Genomic DNA, 17,271 nt, shown 5'->3' on the forward strand with positions numbered 1-17,271 from the left:
TTAATGTCAAAACAAAATAAAACAAGCAAAACGATTTCATAACTCAGTGGACTCAACATTTGGTGAAAATCCAGTTTAAGAAAAAACAATATTGAGGATGGGCATTTGTGTTAACAGTTTTGAAGTATAAAGGTGGAGGGTTTGACTATGTAACTGCTTAAGAAATGGTAAATCATAATGATGTACCCTCCATACCTAATGCTTTAGTTGATGATTTGTTCATGCATGAGAAACTATGAACTCATGTGCATTTCTGATCATTCATGATGAGATATAATGGAATGAAGTAGAGTAGCATAGCGTCACATCAAGGTGAGGCAGCAGCACACAGGTGTGTGGGAGGGGAATAGATATGAGCCAGCCAAGGGGGAAGTGAAAGCAAACAGAAGACACTGATCACCTGAAGAAGGCCATGTGGGGATGTGTCGTAATCAAGTAGAAAACTTCTAACACAAAGGTGAGTCATTAGCGTTTTTGTTTGAATCTTTGTCGATGGTCAGGCCATAGTTATCTGAGTCAGCGCAATATCCAATGCAAGCATAGTCCAAAAAGGGAAGAAATTAACTTTGAATTTATTTCAAGTGTGTGAAGTGGTCCGTGTAGGACAGTGTAAGTTACATTTGGTCTTTCTTTTTTCTTCATTTTCTGACAAATGTAAGAGAACCTATGAAATGTAATTGTTAGTTCCAAAATATTGTAACTTTAAATTGTATCTACAGCGATTACTTATCTGGTATACGCTTTACGCAGACAGTCTCTTTGGTTTTCCTAAGTTCAAGTTTAACCGGTTTCCAGGTTCACTGGAATGTGTGGTTCACTATCTAAAGCAGGTTTGACTTGTAGTCTGTACAGCTCTCTTGGAGAGGAGGTTGGCTAAGTTGCGCTCTTTCTGTGCACTGGAATCTGTGATTAACATGTGCCAGTACATCAGGGAATCAGGGATGGACTACTTTCACATTCCCAGGCTGTAGTGACTCAAATTACTTAAATGTCCTCAGATGATTCTAGAGGTTGTGATAACACACCAAATCTGAGGGCTATAGGTTTTTTTTTTTAGTTTAACTTATCCAACTTCAGGAGTCTTTTAAAACAGATTCTTAGTACAATGTTGTTTTAGATATCAGAGGATACTTAAGTAAGTATCTGCAGTAGCCTAGCTTTGTGGAACACCTCTCTGATGTTCTCTAATCAAATTTTGAATGAGCCGGATAAGCAGTAGCCTGGCTTTGTAGAACACCCCTCTGATTCTCTTGATCCGCCGTGGTTTGAAAATATGATAGTGACATGAGGTCCGATACCTTGGGACACAAGACTTCACCACTAGACTCTGAGCAAGAAATCTGACCCGACTTTTTGTTGTGTGATCACCAATTAGCAGACTGAACAGTTCTGCCAATTAGGATCAGCTGGTTTACTAAATGGTTGAAGACTTCTTTCTGATCCCGGGATGTCCACCTCACCTCTGCAGTAGGCTAGTAGTGTTACACTAGCTGTTGGTCTTCTAGACCTTCTCATTATCCAGTTTAGTATGGAGACCATCAGATTGTAGGCCTGTCATTTTGGTTTTATTGTAGAATATGCCATATTCATTCTGTGTACAACTTGTTTTGCATCAACAGCTACTTAAACCACATTATTTAACAAATATAGAAATGATCAAAATGTACATTGTACTGCCATGGAATGTCATCGTAATGCATGTAGTGAAAATCACAACAGTGCATTTGAAGTGTGATATATTTCCAAGATATTATGCATACAAAAATACGTATGTCTCTTAACTCTAAAGTGTTTAAAGAGTTGTACAGTATGTTAGAAAGATACTGTGAGAACAGCAGCAGCATTGAGACAAATGTTAGTACATATTCTGATTGTTTTCATTGAAGCTTGTCATGATCAGATTCATCTGGGTGCTCTGACAAATGGCTGAAACATGGAAAAACAAGTCCACACAAAACAAGATTGAGAAATTGTTGTAATTTAGTAAAGAAGTAATTTGTGTTATTTGTATTGTAGCTTGTCATGATGAGATTCATTTGAATGATATGAGGAGTGGCTGAAACATGGAACAACAAGTCAACACAAAACAGGACAGCAGTCTAAAGGGGCAAAGGTAGGCTACTTAGCACATGATATAAATTATGCCTCTTAAAGATGTTCCATTCTGTTCTTAGTTTAAAGGTGTTAAAAAGCTGTTAAAGCCACTTTTAGAAAGAAAACATAGAGACTTCTAACTGTAATTTTGTGGTGATTTAAGGGCAGCTGTATACTGTATAGTTCCTTAGCTATTGTTTATTTGTGCAACAGGTATATGAACACTTTGCACATCTGTGTGATGGAGGATAAATGAAACAGTTAACACTGTTTCATTTATCCTACTTTTTAAGAATATCCCTACAATGTCGATAGCAAATAATTGTTGTTTTCACACTACAGCTCACTCCATCATGAGAGGCCTCCATCACCTGTGCCCACTTGTGTGTCCATGAAGAGTGACAAGTCAGAGGGTCGCTTCATAAACTTCCAACATGACGATGTCACAGATGGATCAAGGCAAGTCCATAAAACATTCATGCAATGAGCACTTTGTGGTTGATAATGTTCACAGCTTACAGTATAATGGAAACAAAACAGTTATCAATTTAATATATGTGCCATTTTCTGGTTACATTCATATAGTTTCTTCTATAGAAACAACTGCATTTTGAATAGAGTTCTGCTGTGTTAATGAGCTGAATATCCGACAAGCACTTGAACACTGGAGGGCTAAACACCCAAAAATGAAATACTGGTAGTCTACTTGCAAAAGTATCAAAGCCAATCATTGATGATTAGTTGATTAGTTATTGGATGAAAGCATTGCCAGTTGCTGATGAATCAGATAAAGATATTGCTCACTACATTAGCATGGTGCTAGCTGTGCTATCTGTGTGTATCCATTTAGATGTAGGCATTTGTACTGTAAAGATCCCAGCTCTATATAGGACACAGCTTATTTTTGTCACAGATTTTATTTTTATGCCACAGCTCATTCCATCATGACAGGCCTCCATCACCTGTGCCCACTTGTGTGTCCATGAAGAGTGACAAGTCAGAGGATCGCCTCATACACTTCCAACATGATGATGTCACAGATGGATCAAGGCAAGTCGTTAAAACAGAGCAGGTGATATGAATCAGACGCTTTATTTCCCCTGGGAAAGACTCAGTTACTGGATGAGATCTCCATCATGCATCACTCCGTGTGATTCTGTTTAGATCTGTGGTCAGGAACATTTTACGCCATAAATATCAACTACTGTATGTGTTTTCTCTTTCCCTTAAGAGCGATACAATAGTTTATTTGATGTGTTAACTATATTGAGGAGACTTTCTCTGACAATATGGCTGACTGAAAAGGTGTGCAGCAAGTAAGCCAAAAATGTATGGTGTGGGAGAGATTTGGGCAGTTTGTCTTATCTGATGACGCGGTCACAGACTGTAGGCCTATTACTGTATCGGCTTTGACTGTGAGGCGTCGCACAAATATGATAGACAAAAGACACATGGTACATTAACCCTGATCCAGCAGTCATGTTGTGGGTCGGTTCCACAGCCTAACAAGCCTGTCACACAAACGCCGTCATATCAGCCCTTAGTCTCAGCATTTCTGAAATATAAGGTGCCACTGATAGCAGCATCTAAACTAGTGGACTTCTGGTGCTCTGTATGGTGGATTCCATTATCTGTTGACATAGTGTAGCCAAACAGCTAAAATTAATCAAACAGGATAGTCTTCAATATTTAGGATGCAGATGTTCTTCATCTTATAATGCTAATTCCAACTTCCTTTCAGTAGACAGATTTCCGGTCCAGTTCATCAAAACGTTTAGGCATTGGACAGATGTCAGTGTTTTAAACATGGTTGCATGCACAACTAATGGAAGTCTATTTGTGGTTCGTTTTCTTTTAAATACGCAGTGGTCAAATGGAAGAATGCAAACCAGATGCCGTCAGTAACCAGTTTACCCAGGGGGACCTCCAGCACACATTTCAGGTTTGGGTGAAGCTATATCATGCTGCACTGATATACACATTTTTGATGTTAGAACACAGAACAATAATAATATGGTCTTATTGAACACTTGAGTATTGTAATGCAAAGTATAACCAGATATGTGTACACCAGGTGCTTGAGGAGAAGGTCATCACCTTTGTGAAGAATGAGCTGAAGAGATTTGAGAAGATTCTGAGTCCAGATTACCAAGAACACTTTGAGGGTAAAGAGCAGGATGAGAGTGATGCCAGAGAAGGGGCTCTCAAGATGGCACTGCACTTCCTGAGAAATATGAAACAGAATAATATTGCTGACAAACTGCAAGAAAGTAAGAAATGTTCCTTTAATTGCATTTCCTATGGGTTTGATCAATAAAACAGAGAGCTACATTAGAGAAACAGAAAATAATTTATAATGATTAATCACTTATAGAGCTATTATGTAGATATGTAATGCAGATATGTATTTCCATTTGAATTGAAAATCAGTAAGGCACTAAAAGGCATGGTTTAAAAGACACATTGGACGTATTTTTTATTTAGTATTGATGGCTGACTAACATTATTTCATTTTTAACATTATTTATGCTTTTCTGTAGTTGAACTCTGTGTAGTGTGGCAGACTGAACTGAAGAGAAATCTCAAGAACAAGTACCAGAGTGTGTTTGAAGGAATACCCAAACAAGGCAGCTCTGCTCTGCTGGAAAAGATCTACACCGAGGTCTACATCACAGAGGGAGGAAGTGGGAAAGTAAATGAGGAGCATGAAGTCAGGCAGATTGAGTCCATTTCCAAGAGACCAGCTGGACAGGAGACACCAATCAAATGCAAAGACATCTTTCAGCCCCTACTTGGCCAAGACAAACCAATCAGAAGTGTCATTACGAAGGGAGTAGCTGGCATTGGCAAAACTGTGTCAGTTCAGAAGTACATCCTGGACTGGGCTGAGGGGAAAGAAAACCAGGATATCCATTTTATATTTCCACTGCCTTTTAGGGAGCTCAACCACATGAAAGACAAACAGGTCTCTTTGATGGATCTTCTTCACCACTTTTTCTCAGAAATTAAGCAGTTAACCTTTCCCAGCCAGGGGAAGTACAAAGTGTTGTTCATCTTTGACGGTTTGGATGAATGTCGACTCCAGCTAGACTTTCAGAAAAATGAAATTTTGACTGACGTAACAAAGGTCACTTCATTAAATGTTCTGCTGATAAATCTCATCAAAGGCAATCTGCTTCGCTCTGCTCTCGTTTGGATCACCTCTCGACCAGCAGCAGCCAATCAAATCCCTCCTGAGTGTGTTGACCGAGTCACAGAAGTACAAGGGTTCAGTGATGCTCAAAAGGAAGAGTACTTCAGGAAGAGGATCAGTGACCAGAATCTTGCCAGCAAAGTTATCACTCACATAAAATCATCAAGAAGCCTGCACATTATGTGCCACATACCAGTGTTTTGCTGGATTGCTGCTAATGTTATTGAATTTATTCTTAAGACTGAAGGAGGAAGTCAGCAAGTTCCAAAGACTCTGACAGAGATGTACACATATTTCCTTGTTTTCCAAACCAAGCAGAGGACTCTGAAGTTGGAAGGAGTTTATGACACAGATCCACAGTGGAACCATGCTAGTCTCCTTGCTCTTGGAAAGTTGGCCTTCGAGCAGCTGAAGAAGGGCAACCTGATCTTTTATGAAGACGACCTGAGAGAGAGTGGTATTGATGTCAGAGAGGCAGCAGTACACTGTGGCATCTGCACCCAGATCTTTCAGGAGGAGTCAGGCCTTCATCAGGAAAAGTTGTACTGCTTTGTGCATCTGAGCATCCAGGAGTACCTTGCAGCTTTGTATGTGATCCTGATGTTAATTACTGAGGGGAAAGATCTCATATCCCCACAACAACCCCCCAGACCAGTGTTTCAGCTTCTGAAAAGGAAAACGGGCAAACCCATGACCACCTTACAGAAGAGTGCTGTAGACAAATCATTGGAACATGTAGATGGGCGCTTTGATCTATTCCTCCGTTTCCTTCTTGGCCTCTCTCTGGAATCCAATCAGAGACTCTTGAGAGGCCTAATAAAGGAAGTACAACATGAAAGCAAAGATGAAATAGGCAGGTACATTAAGACAAAAATCAGGGAGATGCCATCATCAGAAAGAGTTCTCAACCTCTTCCACTGTCTGAATGAAGTCAATGATCACTCCTTAGTGAAGGAGGTCCAGAGCTTCCTGAGTGCAGGGACACTTTCTGCAGCCACACTCTCGTCCACACAGTGGTCAGCTCTCGTGTTTGTGCTTCTGACATCAGAAGAAAAGCTGGATGTGTTTGACTTGAAGAAATACAGCAGGTCTGATGAATGTCTCCTAAGGCTGCAGCCGGTAGTGGAGGAATCCCAAAAGGCTCTGTGAGTAGGATAGCACAACAACACTAAAGCACTTATGTTATCAAAGTCCTTTCTAGAGAGTCCGTTAACTGGTGGAATGTTTTCCCCTTAAGGCTCAACAGTTGTGGGCTCACTGAGAGGAGCTGTGCAGGTCTGGCATCTGTCCTCACCAAAGCATCTTCAAAGCTGAAAAATCTGGACCTCAATGACAACAGTATTGGAGATGATGGTGTCCAAGAGTTGTGTAGTGGACTGGGTAACCCAAACTGTGCACTGGAGACACTCGGGTAAGACATTTCAGTATTCCATAATGGTCAGTTGTGTGGCTTCATTTGTCCTGTATGATGCACATGTGCAGGTTGTGGGTGAGTGGCGGTTGGATGCTCCTCATATTAGGTCATTTAAAAAAAAATCGAAATGAAATCGCTGAAATAGATCTCAGAAGTGATATCACTTACGTTACGTTTGTTAGGGATGGATCGACAAATTGAATTGAGTTCACACAGTATTGTGTAATAAAGAATGAATGAATTTGCATCCGCCTAGCGCCAACTGATGCACCTATAGGTGAAGGCCTGACATCTGTTTAACAACGCAAAGCTTTGAAAGTACAAACAAACACTCCCCAAAGTTCAGCGTCCAAAGGACCCAACATCAAGCGCCTGAATCAAACAGTCCAAAAACAAAAGCGAGATCTCCCGGAAAAGAAAAGATTGCGATGTGAAACGCAATCTCACCAAACACACATGTTATTAAAAAATGTATACTGTACTTGCTGCAATCCAATGTATAGAAAAAGGTCATTCACAGGGGAAAGGGTCACGGTGGATGCAGCATGCAAGGCCTCTAACACGCATAACTTTATTCGTCAACCGGTGTCACACAGGTAACAAAAGGGACGAGCCCCCTCCCCGCTCCTCCATTTAAAATAAGTGCAACACCAGTCACTGCTGCCCAAAACGCTGACATCAGCTGACATCAAGTTTACATACAAGGTGATTTTGGCAACCTTTACAAAATAGCAAGTTATTTTGAGATGGGGCTCAAATACTACATTAGGCTACATGTAAATTGAGTCATTAGGCCACATTATGTTAATTAAAAGATTAAAGTTAACAGTCAGGCCTAGGCTATTTTCTGCTCCGACTGGAAGGCTATTCTGAAATCAATAGACTATATCACTGTGCGTGTGTGGTAATGTTAACTTCTGGTCTTGACTCACTGCAGAATGCAGTAGCTTGCCCTGGAGAAACCAGCTAAACAAGCTAAACAAGTTAAAGAAAACAACAGCTAAACAAGTTAAAGAAAGCAAAACAAAACTTGTTTTGCAATGACGTCAGTGTGGTACACAACCTCTCTCTTTCCTCCCCTAGTCTGTTCTCAGGTGAAACAAATGTGATGTCGAAGTTCAAACATATAGCGCAGAGGCTATTAGTTCCCTTGTTGGACTGTTCTGTCGGTTCCCCTATGTCTCCTGTTTTCCTGCTCTGTGTGTGTGTGTGTGTGTGTGTGTGTGTGTCTGTGTGCGCAAGAGTGTTTGTGTCTCCCTCTCCCTCCTGTGTCATACTGTAGAATGTGTCAATCAATTCTGATGTGTTTGATTGGGGGGCAGAATCACTCCGTAGCTCACTTCAACTCTGATTAAACTTTACTGAACGTCGTAGAGCCCCTCCCTCCCTTTATCAATCGCTAACATATTTGAACCATTAAATATTCCCTCCCGGGCCCTTTAGCTGTGGATGTGAGTATGGGATAGCAGCAGGGGGTCAAGGCCGTGTTGATTAGCTTCGGCAAGTTAGCAAGCGCCATTTTCAAGTATGGCGCCTCATGGAGCATTTAGAACCAGCTCCGTGCACGAAAATCTGTGTTGAGCACGAGCTCTCATGCGTGTACATGTTGGGGGACAGGTACCTACAGCCAATCATTACTCCGTGCGACACATAGACATAGAACGTTCTATGTCTATGGTGCGACACTCCACTGGACTCAGGTGTGCGTTCCCGAGCAACTTTTTCTGCTTGTTGTTACGCGGCAAGCAAGGTATGTGCATTATCGCCACCGTCTGAACTAGAGGATGACTCTCTTTTTACAGAATGTCCAATAGAAATCAATGTAGGTCCATGCGTCATTTCCAGCTTTGGAACTTAGCGCATGGTCAGAGCCGACTGGCGCTGGATCGGAGCTCCAGTGTTCAATATGGCGTTGACGAAAATTGGCCGGATTTACTAGCCTAGCATCGGCCATTCATTTGTATGGAGGGCGGGACTTAAGTCACTCTCTCCAGTTATATATAATACCTCCATGGATAGCAGTGCTCAACCACTTGCCCCACCCACATTTTTCCTACTGGTCGGAGATCCAATTGGCAACCCTTAGATTACAAGTCCGAAGCCTTAACCACTAGGCCATGGCTGCCCTCTGCACATTTTAGCTTTCTTGCTTTGAAAGAAATAAGTCCATTGCTGCCATACGCATATATTCTTATTCCCATTATTTTTTATTATTATTTATTCAAATATATTGGTGGTGTGACAGCATGAACTTTTAAAATGTGGAAAAATAAGGACCACCTTAGTATAGCGGGGGGTCTAATAAGTAGTGATGTTGCAAACATCAGTCTGTTAGGGACAGACAGTAGGAAGAACTCCGGGGCATAAGTTAGTGGGCATGTAGCCTCAATAGGCTGATAAGGATTTCTCCTACTTCTCTCAACAGCCTGTGGAACTGCAGTATTGGAGAGGAAGGCTTCAGAGCTCTTGCATCAGCACTGAGATCAAACCCCTCACACATGAGAGAGCTGCGGCTGAGTGGGAATAAAGCAGGAGACTCAGGAGTGAAGGATCTTTCTTCTCTTCTGGAGGATCCCAACTGTAAACTGGAGAAACTAGAGTGAGTATCACAAGACCAAATACTGAGTTGCTATCAGTGAATTTGACAGTGTGTTTTTATCTATTTTTATCACACGAACACCACACACACACACACACACACACACACACACACACACACACACACACACACACACACACACACACACACAAAGAATATTGTAAATTAGACAGTAATGTTGATTTTCCAAATGGAAATGAAGATTAAGTATTTCTCTTACTGTACTTCTCGCTACAGCCTGGATAACTGCAGTATTGAAGAGGAAGACTTCAGAGCTCTTGCATCAGCACTGAGATCAAACCCCTCACACATGAGAGAGTTGCAGCTGAGTTATAATGAAGCAGGAGACTCAGGAGTGAAGCATCTTTCTTCACTTCTGGAGGATCCCAACTGTAAACTGGAGAAACTACTGTGAGTATCACAAGACCAAATACTGAGTTCCTATCAGTAAATTTGACAGTGTGTTTTATCTCTTTTTCTCACTCAATCACAAATTCACTACTGAGTCAGTCAGTCACTCTCTCACTCAGTTACACAATCATTCACACTATAACATTATAGCATTATACAGTAGCACACACATACACACATACACACACACAATCACAACACACACACACACACACACACACACACACACACACACACACACACACACACACACACACACAAGCACACGCACACATTTTCAAAGAATATTGCACATTTTACAGTAATTTTGATTGTCTAAAAGGACATGAAGATGAAGTATTTCTACTACTTCCCTCTACAGCCTGTCATACTGCAGTATTGGAGAGGAAGACTTCAGAGCTCTTGCATCAGCACTGAGATCAAACCCCTCACACATGAGAGAGCTGTGGCTGAGTGTGAATAAAGCAGGAGACTCAGGAGTGAAGCATCTTTCTTCTCTTCTGGAGGATCCCAACTGTAAACTGGAAAAACTACAGTGAGTATCACAAGACCAAATGCTGAGTTGATATCAGTGAATTTGACAGTGTTTTATCTCTTTTTCTCACACTCACACACACACACACACACACACACACACACACACACACACAAATACACAAACACACCACTGAGTCAGTCAGTCACTCTCTTAAGCCCTTTTTCCATTACAGTAAAAGGTTAATTAGCTTAAAAACGATGTGTCCAAACAGTTGTCACATTTTCAGTTGTCACAAAACTCTTAACACAATTAGCACAGCATCGGTCTTTAGTGGCCATACCATTCAGACATTTCATGTCGTTTTCACACAATATGCAGTCAGTGAACACATTTCCACAATGCTTACATATTCTTAACGGACAAGCTATACGTCTTGACAAAATTATTAATCGTTTTTCTATTATTTACAGATGTTAACACACAACATCCCACAATAGCAAACACAATACTCCAAACCTTAGCTAAAGTATACACTAATCCAGCGAAACAAGGAAGTAACGCAGCATCACCATTACTGCCTAGCTGGCTGCTAAGAAATTAGCCCATTGGTTACATAGGCGGCTGTTGCAGAGGTTAGCTGTCATTAATACACGTCTTAATACCTTATGTTGTTAATAAATTACCTTCAACGGTAAGTTTTGGCCACAGTCTGACATCATTTATCCAATGTTCCCTTTCACCTGAAATTTTCTTTCATGAGCGGGATCTCTTGTTAGACATTCTCGACAGGATACTTTCATTGAAAAGCACAGGCAAGTGTCACTCGTCACACTCGCAGGCACGCAGTAATGGCGAAATTCAAGATGGCTTTCAAGATGAGTTTGCGCTGGATTAGTGTATAAAAACCTCTGCTTCTGCAATGATATCAGTTAAAAATCAATATATATCAGCTGTTCTTAAACAGACAATTGAATAAATGACACACAGCTGATTTATGTTGGGTAAATGGGGCAAACCACAGCTAATTCCAGTTTGGCTTAGACTCGATTTTTTTGATATTACATTGACACTTATACAGTCAGGCCCGCCGCTCCGCATACGCAGAGTACGCAGAGCGCGTAGGGCCCCAAGTACCTGGCGGGGGCCCCCAAAATTAAGGTTGCTATTTCTTTTTAAATGACAATTAATATATTATTACATTACAAAGAATATAGAAATCAGTTATGAACATGCCCATCGTTGTTCCTTCTTAATTGTGTTCTAGCACTCAATTCGGGCAAATTAGATGTTTTACCTAATATATAAAAAGAGTCTCCCCCCGCTTCCCTGAAATGGTACAGCCTTCAAAGTTCTCGTGTTTTGAAATTGCGCACATCCTTCTGCCTGAAGTTTGCCATAATAATAAAACCCGTCTTTATTCAAGCTGAATTCGAATGGTGATTCATAATAGGAAGTACGAGGCAATATGGATCTGGCACTGAAAAACGAAAGAAAATAGAATAAAACTGAGAGATGACGCTTGTGCAGGTTCGTGTTGGTTTTAATTATTTTGCTAACGCTAGCTAACGTCAGCAACCTAGCCTAGGTCACCTAGCAGTTCGATTTGATGTAGCTCTAAGCCCTACATTATATAAAATCTAGACTTCACAATGCATGTGACATGTTTGCAAATAGTTGACAGTCGTCAATGTAGATATTTGGCACCCAATATGAAGTCAACAAAATTCTAGCAGTTTGTGCAAGATGCACTGCAAGATTCGCACTGCTGCTTCAGTCCAAAGCTTTTCTGCAAAGGCTGCGGTGAAACAACGTGATCAGCTATCAGAGATTAGACAGGAGTTACACAGGCAGATCAATGTATCAAGAATAGTGAGTATTATTTCAGAACTCTTATTTAAGGCACATGCATGTAATATCTCCATTCAATTTAATTTGGTTGGGCCAAAATGTGCTAGGGTATCTTTACCTTTGGTCATTTACAAAATGCCTCATGGTTTTATTTAATGTGTAAAATTAGAGTAGGCTATCATTTAAAGTTTTGCATATGTCCACAAAATGAATATAATATAATAGCTTAATATGCTTCCCATATCATTGTGAAATACACAGGCTGAAATAACGAAGTGCTTTATAGATAAACAGCAGATTTAAGATGATTCACATGTTGTTTTTGAGTCACTTTTTATATGAACAGTAGTAGCCTACTACAAAATGATATTATTGTCATCAGAAAAACTTAATGTTTTGGTATTTTTATTTAGCTTTCGCTAATCACCTGTAGTTGCTGATATTTTGTTACTCTATGATTACTTTTTTTTTTTGGGGGGGGGGGGGGGGGGGGGGGGCTCGTTGGCATCTGGGGGCCTCCATGTCCATTTAAGCTTAGGGCCTCCAGAAGCTCAGCAGCGGGCCTGTATACAGTAAAAGGAGGACTTTGAGGATTGATGTTTTTGGAAACAAACAGAAAAAGACAAACACTGTAATGTCTGAACGAGGAAGAGTAAAAGCAAGGGGTCGAGGAAGAAGAGCAGGCCCAGTGAGAGATGCAGCGAGAGGTGCAGGAGCACTGAGAGGAGCAGGTGCAGATATGATATTATTACAGATATAATAGGAATCCCAATGGTGTTACGGATCACTACCAAAATGTAGTCGTTTCTTTCTTGTGTCATGTCTGACCTTCCCTGAATATTTCATCAAAATCCATCCATTACTTTTTGAGTTATCTTGCACACCGGTTCCCGATGAAAACAACCTCCTTGGCGGAGGTGATAACTGCTTCCCTCTTTGGTCTGTGTGTGTCCTTCAGCTGATCTGATGAAGTGTTTCCTTCTTTCTCCTACAGCCTGCAGTACTGCAGTATAACAGATGAAGGTTTCACAGCTTTAGCATCAGCACTGAGATCAAACCCATCAGCCCTCAGAGAGCTCTGGCTGAAGGGGAATGAGCCTGGACCCTCAGCACAGCAGCTGCTCTCTGAACTGAAGAAACATCCAAACTGTAAACATCTACAAATATATGGACTGTAATGAATCCATCCCATTGTGTTCCCCCTGTATCATGATTTTACACTGTGCATAAATAAGTGTTGCAGCACATTCAAAGTAACATGTTTTAAAGTGACTTATGTAAATACAACAATTGTAAGTAATATTGTATAAAGGATGTTTTGAATATAAAAACATGGTAACACGTTAAGGTTTGTGTTCAGCATTATTAATCATTTATTAGGCCTGTATTCACCAATTCAGTATTCTACACTAGTACTCTTTATTCTTGTATAACTTTCATGACAAACTAGTAGGTATACAGTAGTATACTGTAGTAAGCGTCAAAACAGAGTATTCATAGCCTCCTGACAATGTTAGGGTAACGTACTGTCTGAATATGTTACTGTAGTTATAACGGCAGAATAGTTGTAGAATAATTATTGATATTGACAAACTTCAGCACAATATGTCACTTCCCAGGATGCTGTGGCACAACTGGGAGATGGGCTCCCTGTTCTAAAGTGAAAACTGTCTCCATGGCAGCAGGCACATTGGCATCAGTAATACGGTGGCGCTGGTGATCCCGGGGCTGTGTGTGGGGTTGCCCACGGTGATCTGGGCACTGCGGGCGCAGGGTGCCCACCAACGGGACCAGAGCTGGGTGATGCCTACCATCCTGGACCCGCTGCTCACACACACATACACATGCACACGTACATACACACACACACAAATACACACACACACACACACACACACACACTCACACATGAGGGCTGTTCTTTAGCGTGCTGATGTCCATCTACTGGCATTTAGAAATAACTCAAAAGACTCAGAGCTGCAGAAAGGAGTTTTGGTCCTATACAAACTACCTTAAAAATGAGGGGCAAGAATTGATAAAGGCCTTTGGGACGAAAGCTGTTCTTGAACTTTTGAGCAAAATGCATATAGTTCACCTGACAGCCAGTAGAAGTTACATTCACATGACCACATACCTGTCAGGTTTTGAGAGGAATTTGGACCCAGATGCAGAAATAAGTTCAACAAGTTATTTTATTTCAACAGAGAGTCAAAAGTAGTCCAACAGAGAACTTCAGAAAAACTGAACAAAAATGCAGGCCCTAGGCCACAAAAATGGAGCGAGCAAAAGAAGACCAACCAGAGCACAGTCCAACGAAAAGTCCAAATGAACCGAGTAGATCCAAGCAGGCAGAGTTAATCCGAACGGGCAGAGTTAATCCGAACGGGCAGAGTAAATCCAGGCGGGCAGAGTAACTCCAAACGGGCAGGGTTGCACACAAACTAGAAATCACAATCTGACAAACTGGGGTAGACAGGACACAGAATAAGTAGGCCTAATCATTAAGACTTAACACCGAACAGGCATAACCCCTCCAGTCAACCAAAAACTGGAGACCACGCCCACGTCGACGAACATCCATCAGCTTCTCGAGAGTGTAGACCGGACCCCCATCAATGAGTCGGGGGGGAGGGCGGGGCACAGCCGGGGGAGACAGAGGACTGTGACAGACAGGTTTGACCCGGGACACATGGAAGGTGGGATGGACACGGCGAAGTGAGAGGGGCAGACGCAACCGGACTGCAGATCGGCCGAAGACCCGTTCGATGACATAGGGACCAATGAAGCGGGGAGCCAGCTTGCGCGATTCCACTCGGAGAGGCAGGTCCTTGGTAGAGAGCCAAACCCTCTGACCCGTCCTGTAGTGGGGAGCCTCGACCCGTCGGCGGTCTGCCAACCGCTTGACCTGGGCACCCGAACGCAACAGAGAGGCTCGCGCACGTCTCCACGTCGCCTTGCACCGCCGGACAAATGCCTGGACCGATGGAACAGAGGCCTCAAGTTCCTGCGAAGAAAAGAAAGGCGGTTGGTAGCCAAGGCAACATTGAAAAGGGGAGAGACCTGTAGATGCAACAGGGAGGGAATTGTGGGCATACTCAGCCAATGCCAGCTGCCGACTCCAGGACGTGGGATTCTGGGACGCCAGGCACCTAAGAACCCTTTCAAGGTCCTGGTTGGCCCGCTCTGTCTGGCCGTTGGTCTGAGGATGGAATCCAGACGAGAGGCTGGCGGTGGCTCCAATAAGCCTACAGAACTCCTTCCAAAATGAGGATACAAATGGAGGACCACGGTCAGACACCATGTCAAAAGGCATGGATCCTAAAGACATGGTTAACCATGAGAGAAGCCGTCTCCTTGGCAGAAGGGAGTTTAGTCAGAAGAACAAAATGCACACACTTGGAGAATCGATCAACAACAGTCAGGACAGCAGAGTTACCATCAGAAGGCGGCAGGCCAGTCACAAAATCCAAGGCTATATGGGACCATGGTCGGCTGGGCACTGGGAGCGGCTGGAGGAGTCCAAAAGGTGGTTGGTTCGAGCTCTTGTTTTGGGCGCAAATCTGACAGGCAGCGATGAAAGCCTGGATGTCTGCAACCATTCGGGGCCACCAAAATTGTTGACTGAGAAACGCCATAGTCCTCCTAACTCCGGCATGGCAAGTCAGTCGGGAGCAGTGACCCCACTCCAAAACCTGAGGACGGACAGAACTGGGGACAAACAGGCGGTTAGGGGGGCAATTATCCGGGCAAGCCTCCTGTTGCTGGGCATTGCGAACCACAGATACGATATCCCACGAGACTGCACCCACTAGACAATGAGGAGGCAAAATGGTGTTAGGAGCAGGAGCGGCATCAGGAGCACAAAACTGTCGAGAGAGAGAGTCAGGTTTAACATTCTTGGAACCAGGACGGAAAGACAGAGTGAAATTGAACTGACTGAAAAAAAGAGACCACCTGGCCTGGCGTGCATTGAGTCGTTTGGCAGATTTCAAATACTCCAGGTTCCTATGGTCAGTCCATACAAGAAAAGGAACCTCAGAGCCCTCTAGCCAATGACGCCATTCCTCCAGGGCCAGTTTGACCGCCAGAAGTTCCCGGTCCCCCACATCGTAGTTCCTCTCAGCAGGCGTTAATTTGTGGGAGAAAAAGGCGCATGGGTGCAACTTATTGTCCTCCTTGGATCTCTGGGACAGGACAGCTCCAGCCCCTACCTCAGAGGCATCCACTTCCACAATGAACTGACATGATGGATCTGGCATGACCAGAATGGGAGAAGAGGTGAAACGCCTCTTCAGGTGCTGGAACGCCTTCTCCGCCACTTCAGACCAGGAAAACCTGACAGAGGAGGACGTCAGAGCGGTTAGAGGGGAGGCAAGAGAACTATAGTTACGTATGAATTTCCGATCAAAATTAGCAAAGCCCAGAAACTTCTGCAGATCCTTGCGGAACTGAGGGGTAGGCCAATCAACGACTGCCTTGACCTTAGAGGAGTCCATCTCAACACCACCTTCAGAGATGACAAAGCCCAGAAAGGATGTGGAGCGTTGATGGAACTCACATTTCTCTGCCTTTACATAAAGCTGGTTTTCTAGCAACCGCTGAAGAACCAACCGGACATGATGGACATGGTCACGAAGAGACTTAGAGAAAATTAAAATATCATCCAAATAAACAAAGACAAATTTGTTTACCATATCCCGCAGGACATCATTGACCAGTGTCTGGAAAACAGCCGGGGCGTTGGTCAATCCAAAAGGCATTACGAGGTACTCGTAGTGCCCTGTGGGTGTGTTAAATGCAGTCTTCCACTCATCTCCTTCCCTGATTCGCACTAAATGATAGGCATTGCGAAGATCCAATTTAGAGAACACTGTGGCACCCTGTAACAGTTTGAAGGCAGAAGACATCAAGGGAAGAGGATATCTGTTCTTAACTGTGACATCATTGAGGCCCCGGTAATCAATGCAAGGTCGTAACGAACGCCCCAGAGTCAATGAGGACAGAGGTGGTGTGACGCTGGCTCCTCCACATCACAGTAGCTTGCAGAACAGTGCGAAGGGATGGGGAGATCTTTGAGGGAATTGCGCTCACCAGTACTCCCCGCTTCACTGGTGAGCGTTGTCTTTTAGAGGACAGGTTGAAACAAAATGGCCACGCTGACCACAGTACAGACAGGCACGAGACTCCAACCTTCGCTGTCTCTCAGCTGGTGAAAGACTAGTCCGGTCTATCTG

The 17,271-nt window shown here is 42.9% G+C and overlaps 2 protein-coding genes across 2 annotated transcripts; both read left to right on the forward strand.

Annotated features, from left to right (window-relative positions):
* Window positions 1-3,962: 3,962 nt before the first annotated feature.
* On the forward strand, window positions 3,963-6,436 carry LOC134059794 (protein NLRC3-like). The gene is made up of 3 exons (XM_062516296.1): window positions 3,963-4,036; window positions 4,169-4,364; window positions 4,635-6,436. Exons 1-3 carry the CDS (start codon window positions 3,968-3,970, stop codon window positions 6,434-6,436), a joined length of 2,067 nt encoding a protein of 688 aa, XP_062372280.1. The 5' UTR covers window positions 3,963-3,967.
* A 117-nt stretch (window positions 6,437-6,553) lies between these two features.
* LOC134059797 (ribonuclease inhibitor-like) lies at window positions 6,554-13,373 on the forward strand. Its single transcript, XM_062516298.1, has 5 exons — window positions 6,554-6,698; window positions 9,127-9,300; window positions 9,538-9,711; window positions 10,073-10,246; window positions 13,032-13,373. Exons 2-5 carry the CDS (start codon window positions 9,200-9,202, stop codon window positions 13,213-13,215), a joined length of 633 nt encoding a protein of 210 aa, XP_062372282.1. The 5' UTR covers window positions 6,554-6,698; window positions 9,127-9,199; the 3' UTR covers window positions 13,216-13,373.
* The last annotated feature ends 3,898 nt before the right edge of the window (window positions 13,374-17,271 follow it).

Source organism: Sardina pilchardus, chromosome 16 (genome assembly GCF_963854185.1).
Source record: "Sardina pilchardus chromosome 16, fSarPil1.1, whole genome shotgun sequence".
Taxonomy (NCBI): domain Eukaryota; kingdom Metazoa; phylum Chordata; class Actinopteri; order Clupeiformes; family Clupeidae; genus Sardina; species Sardina pilchardus.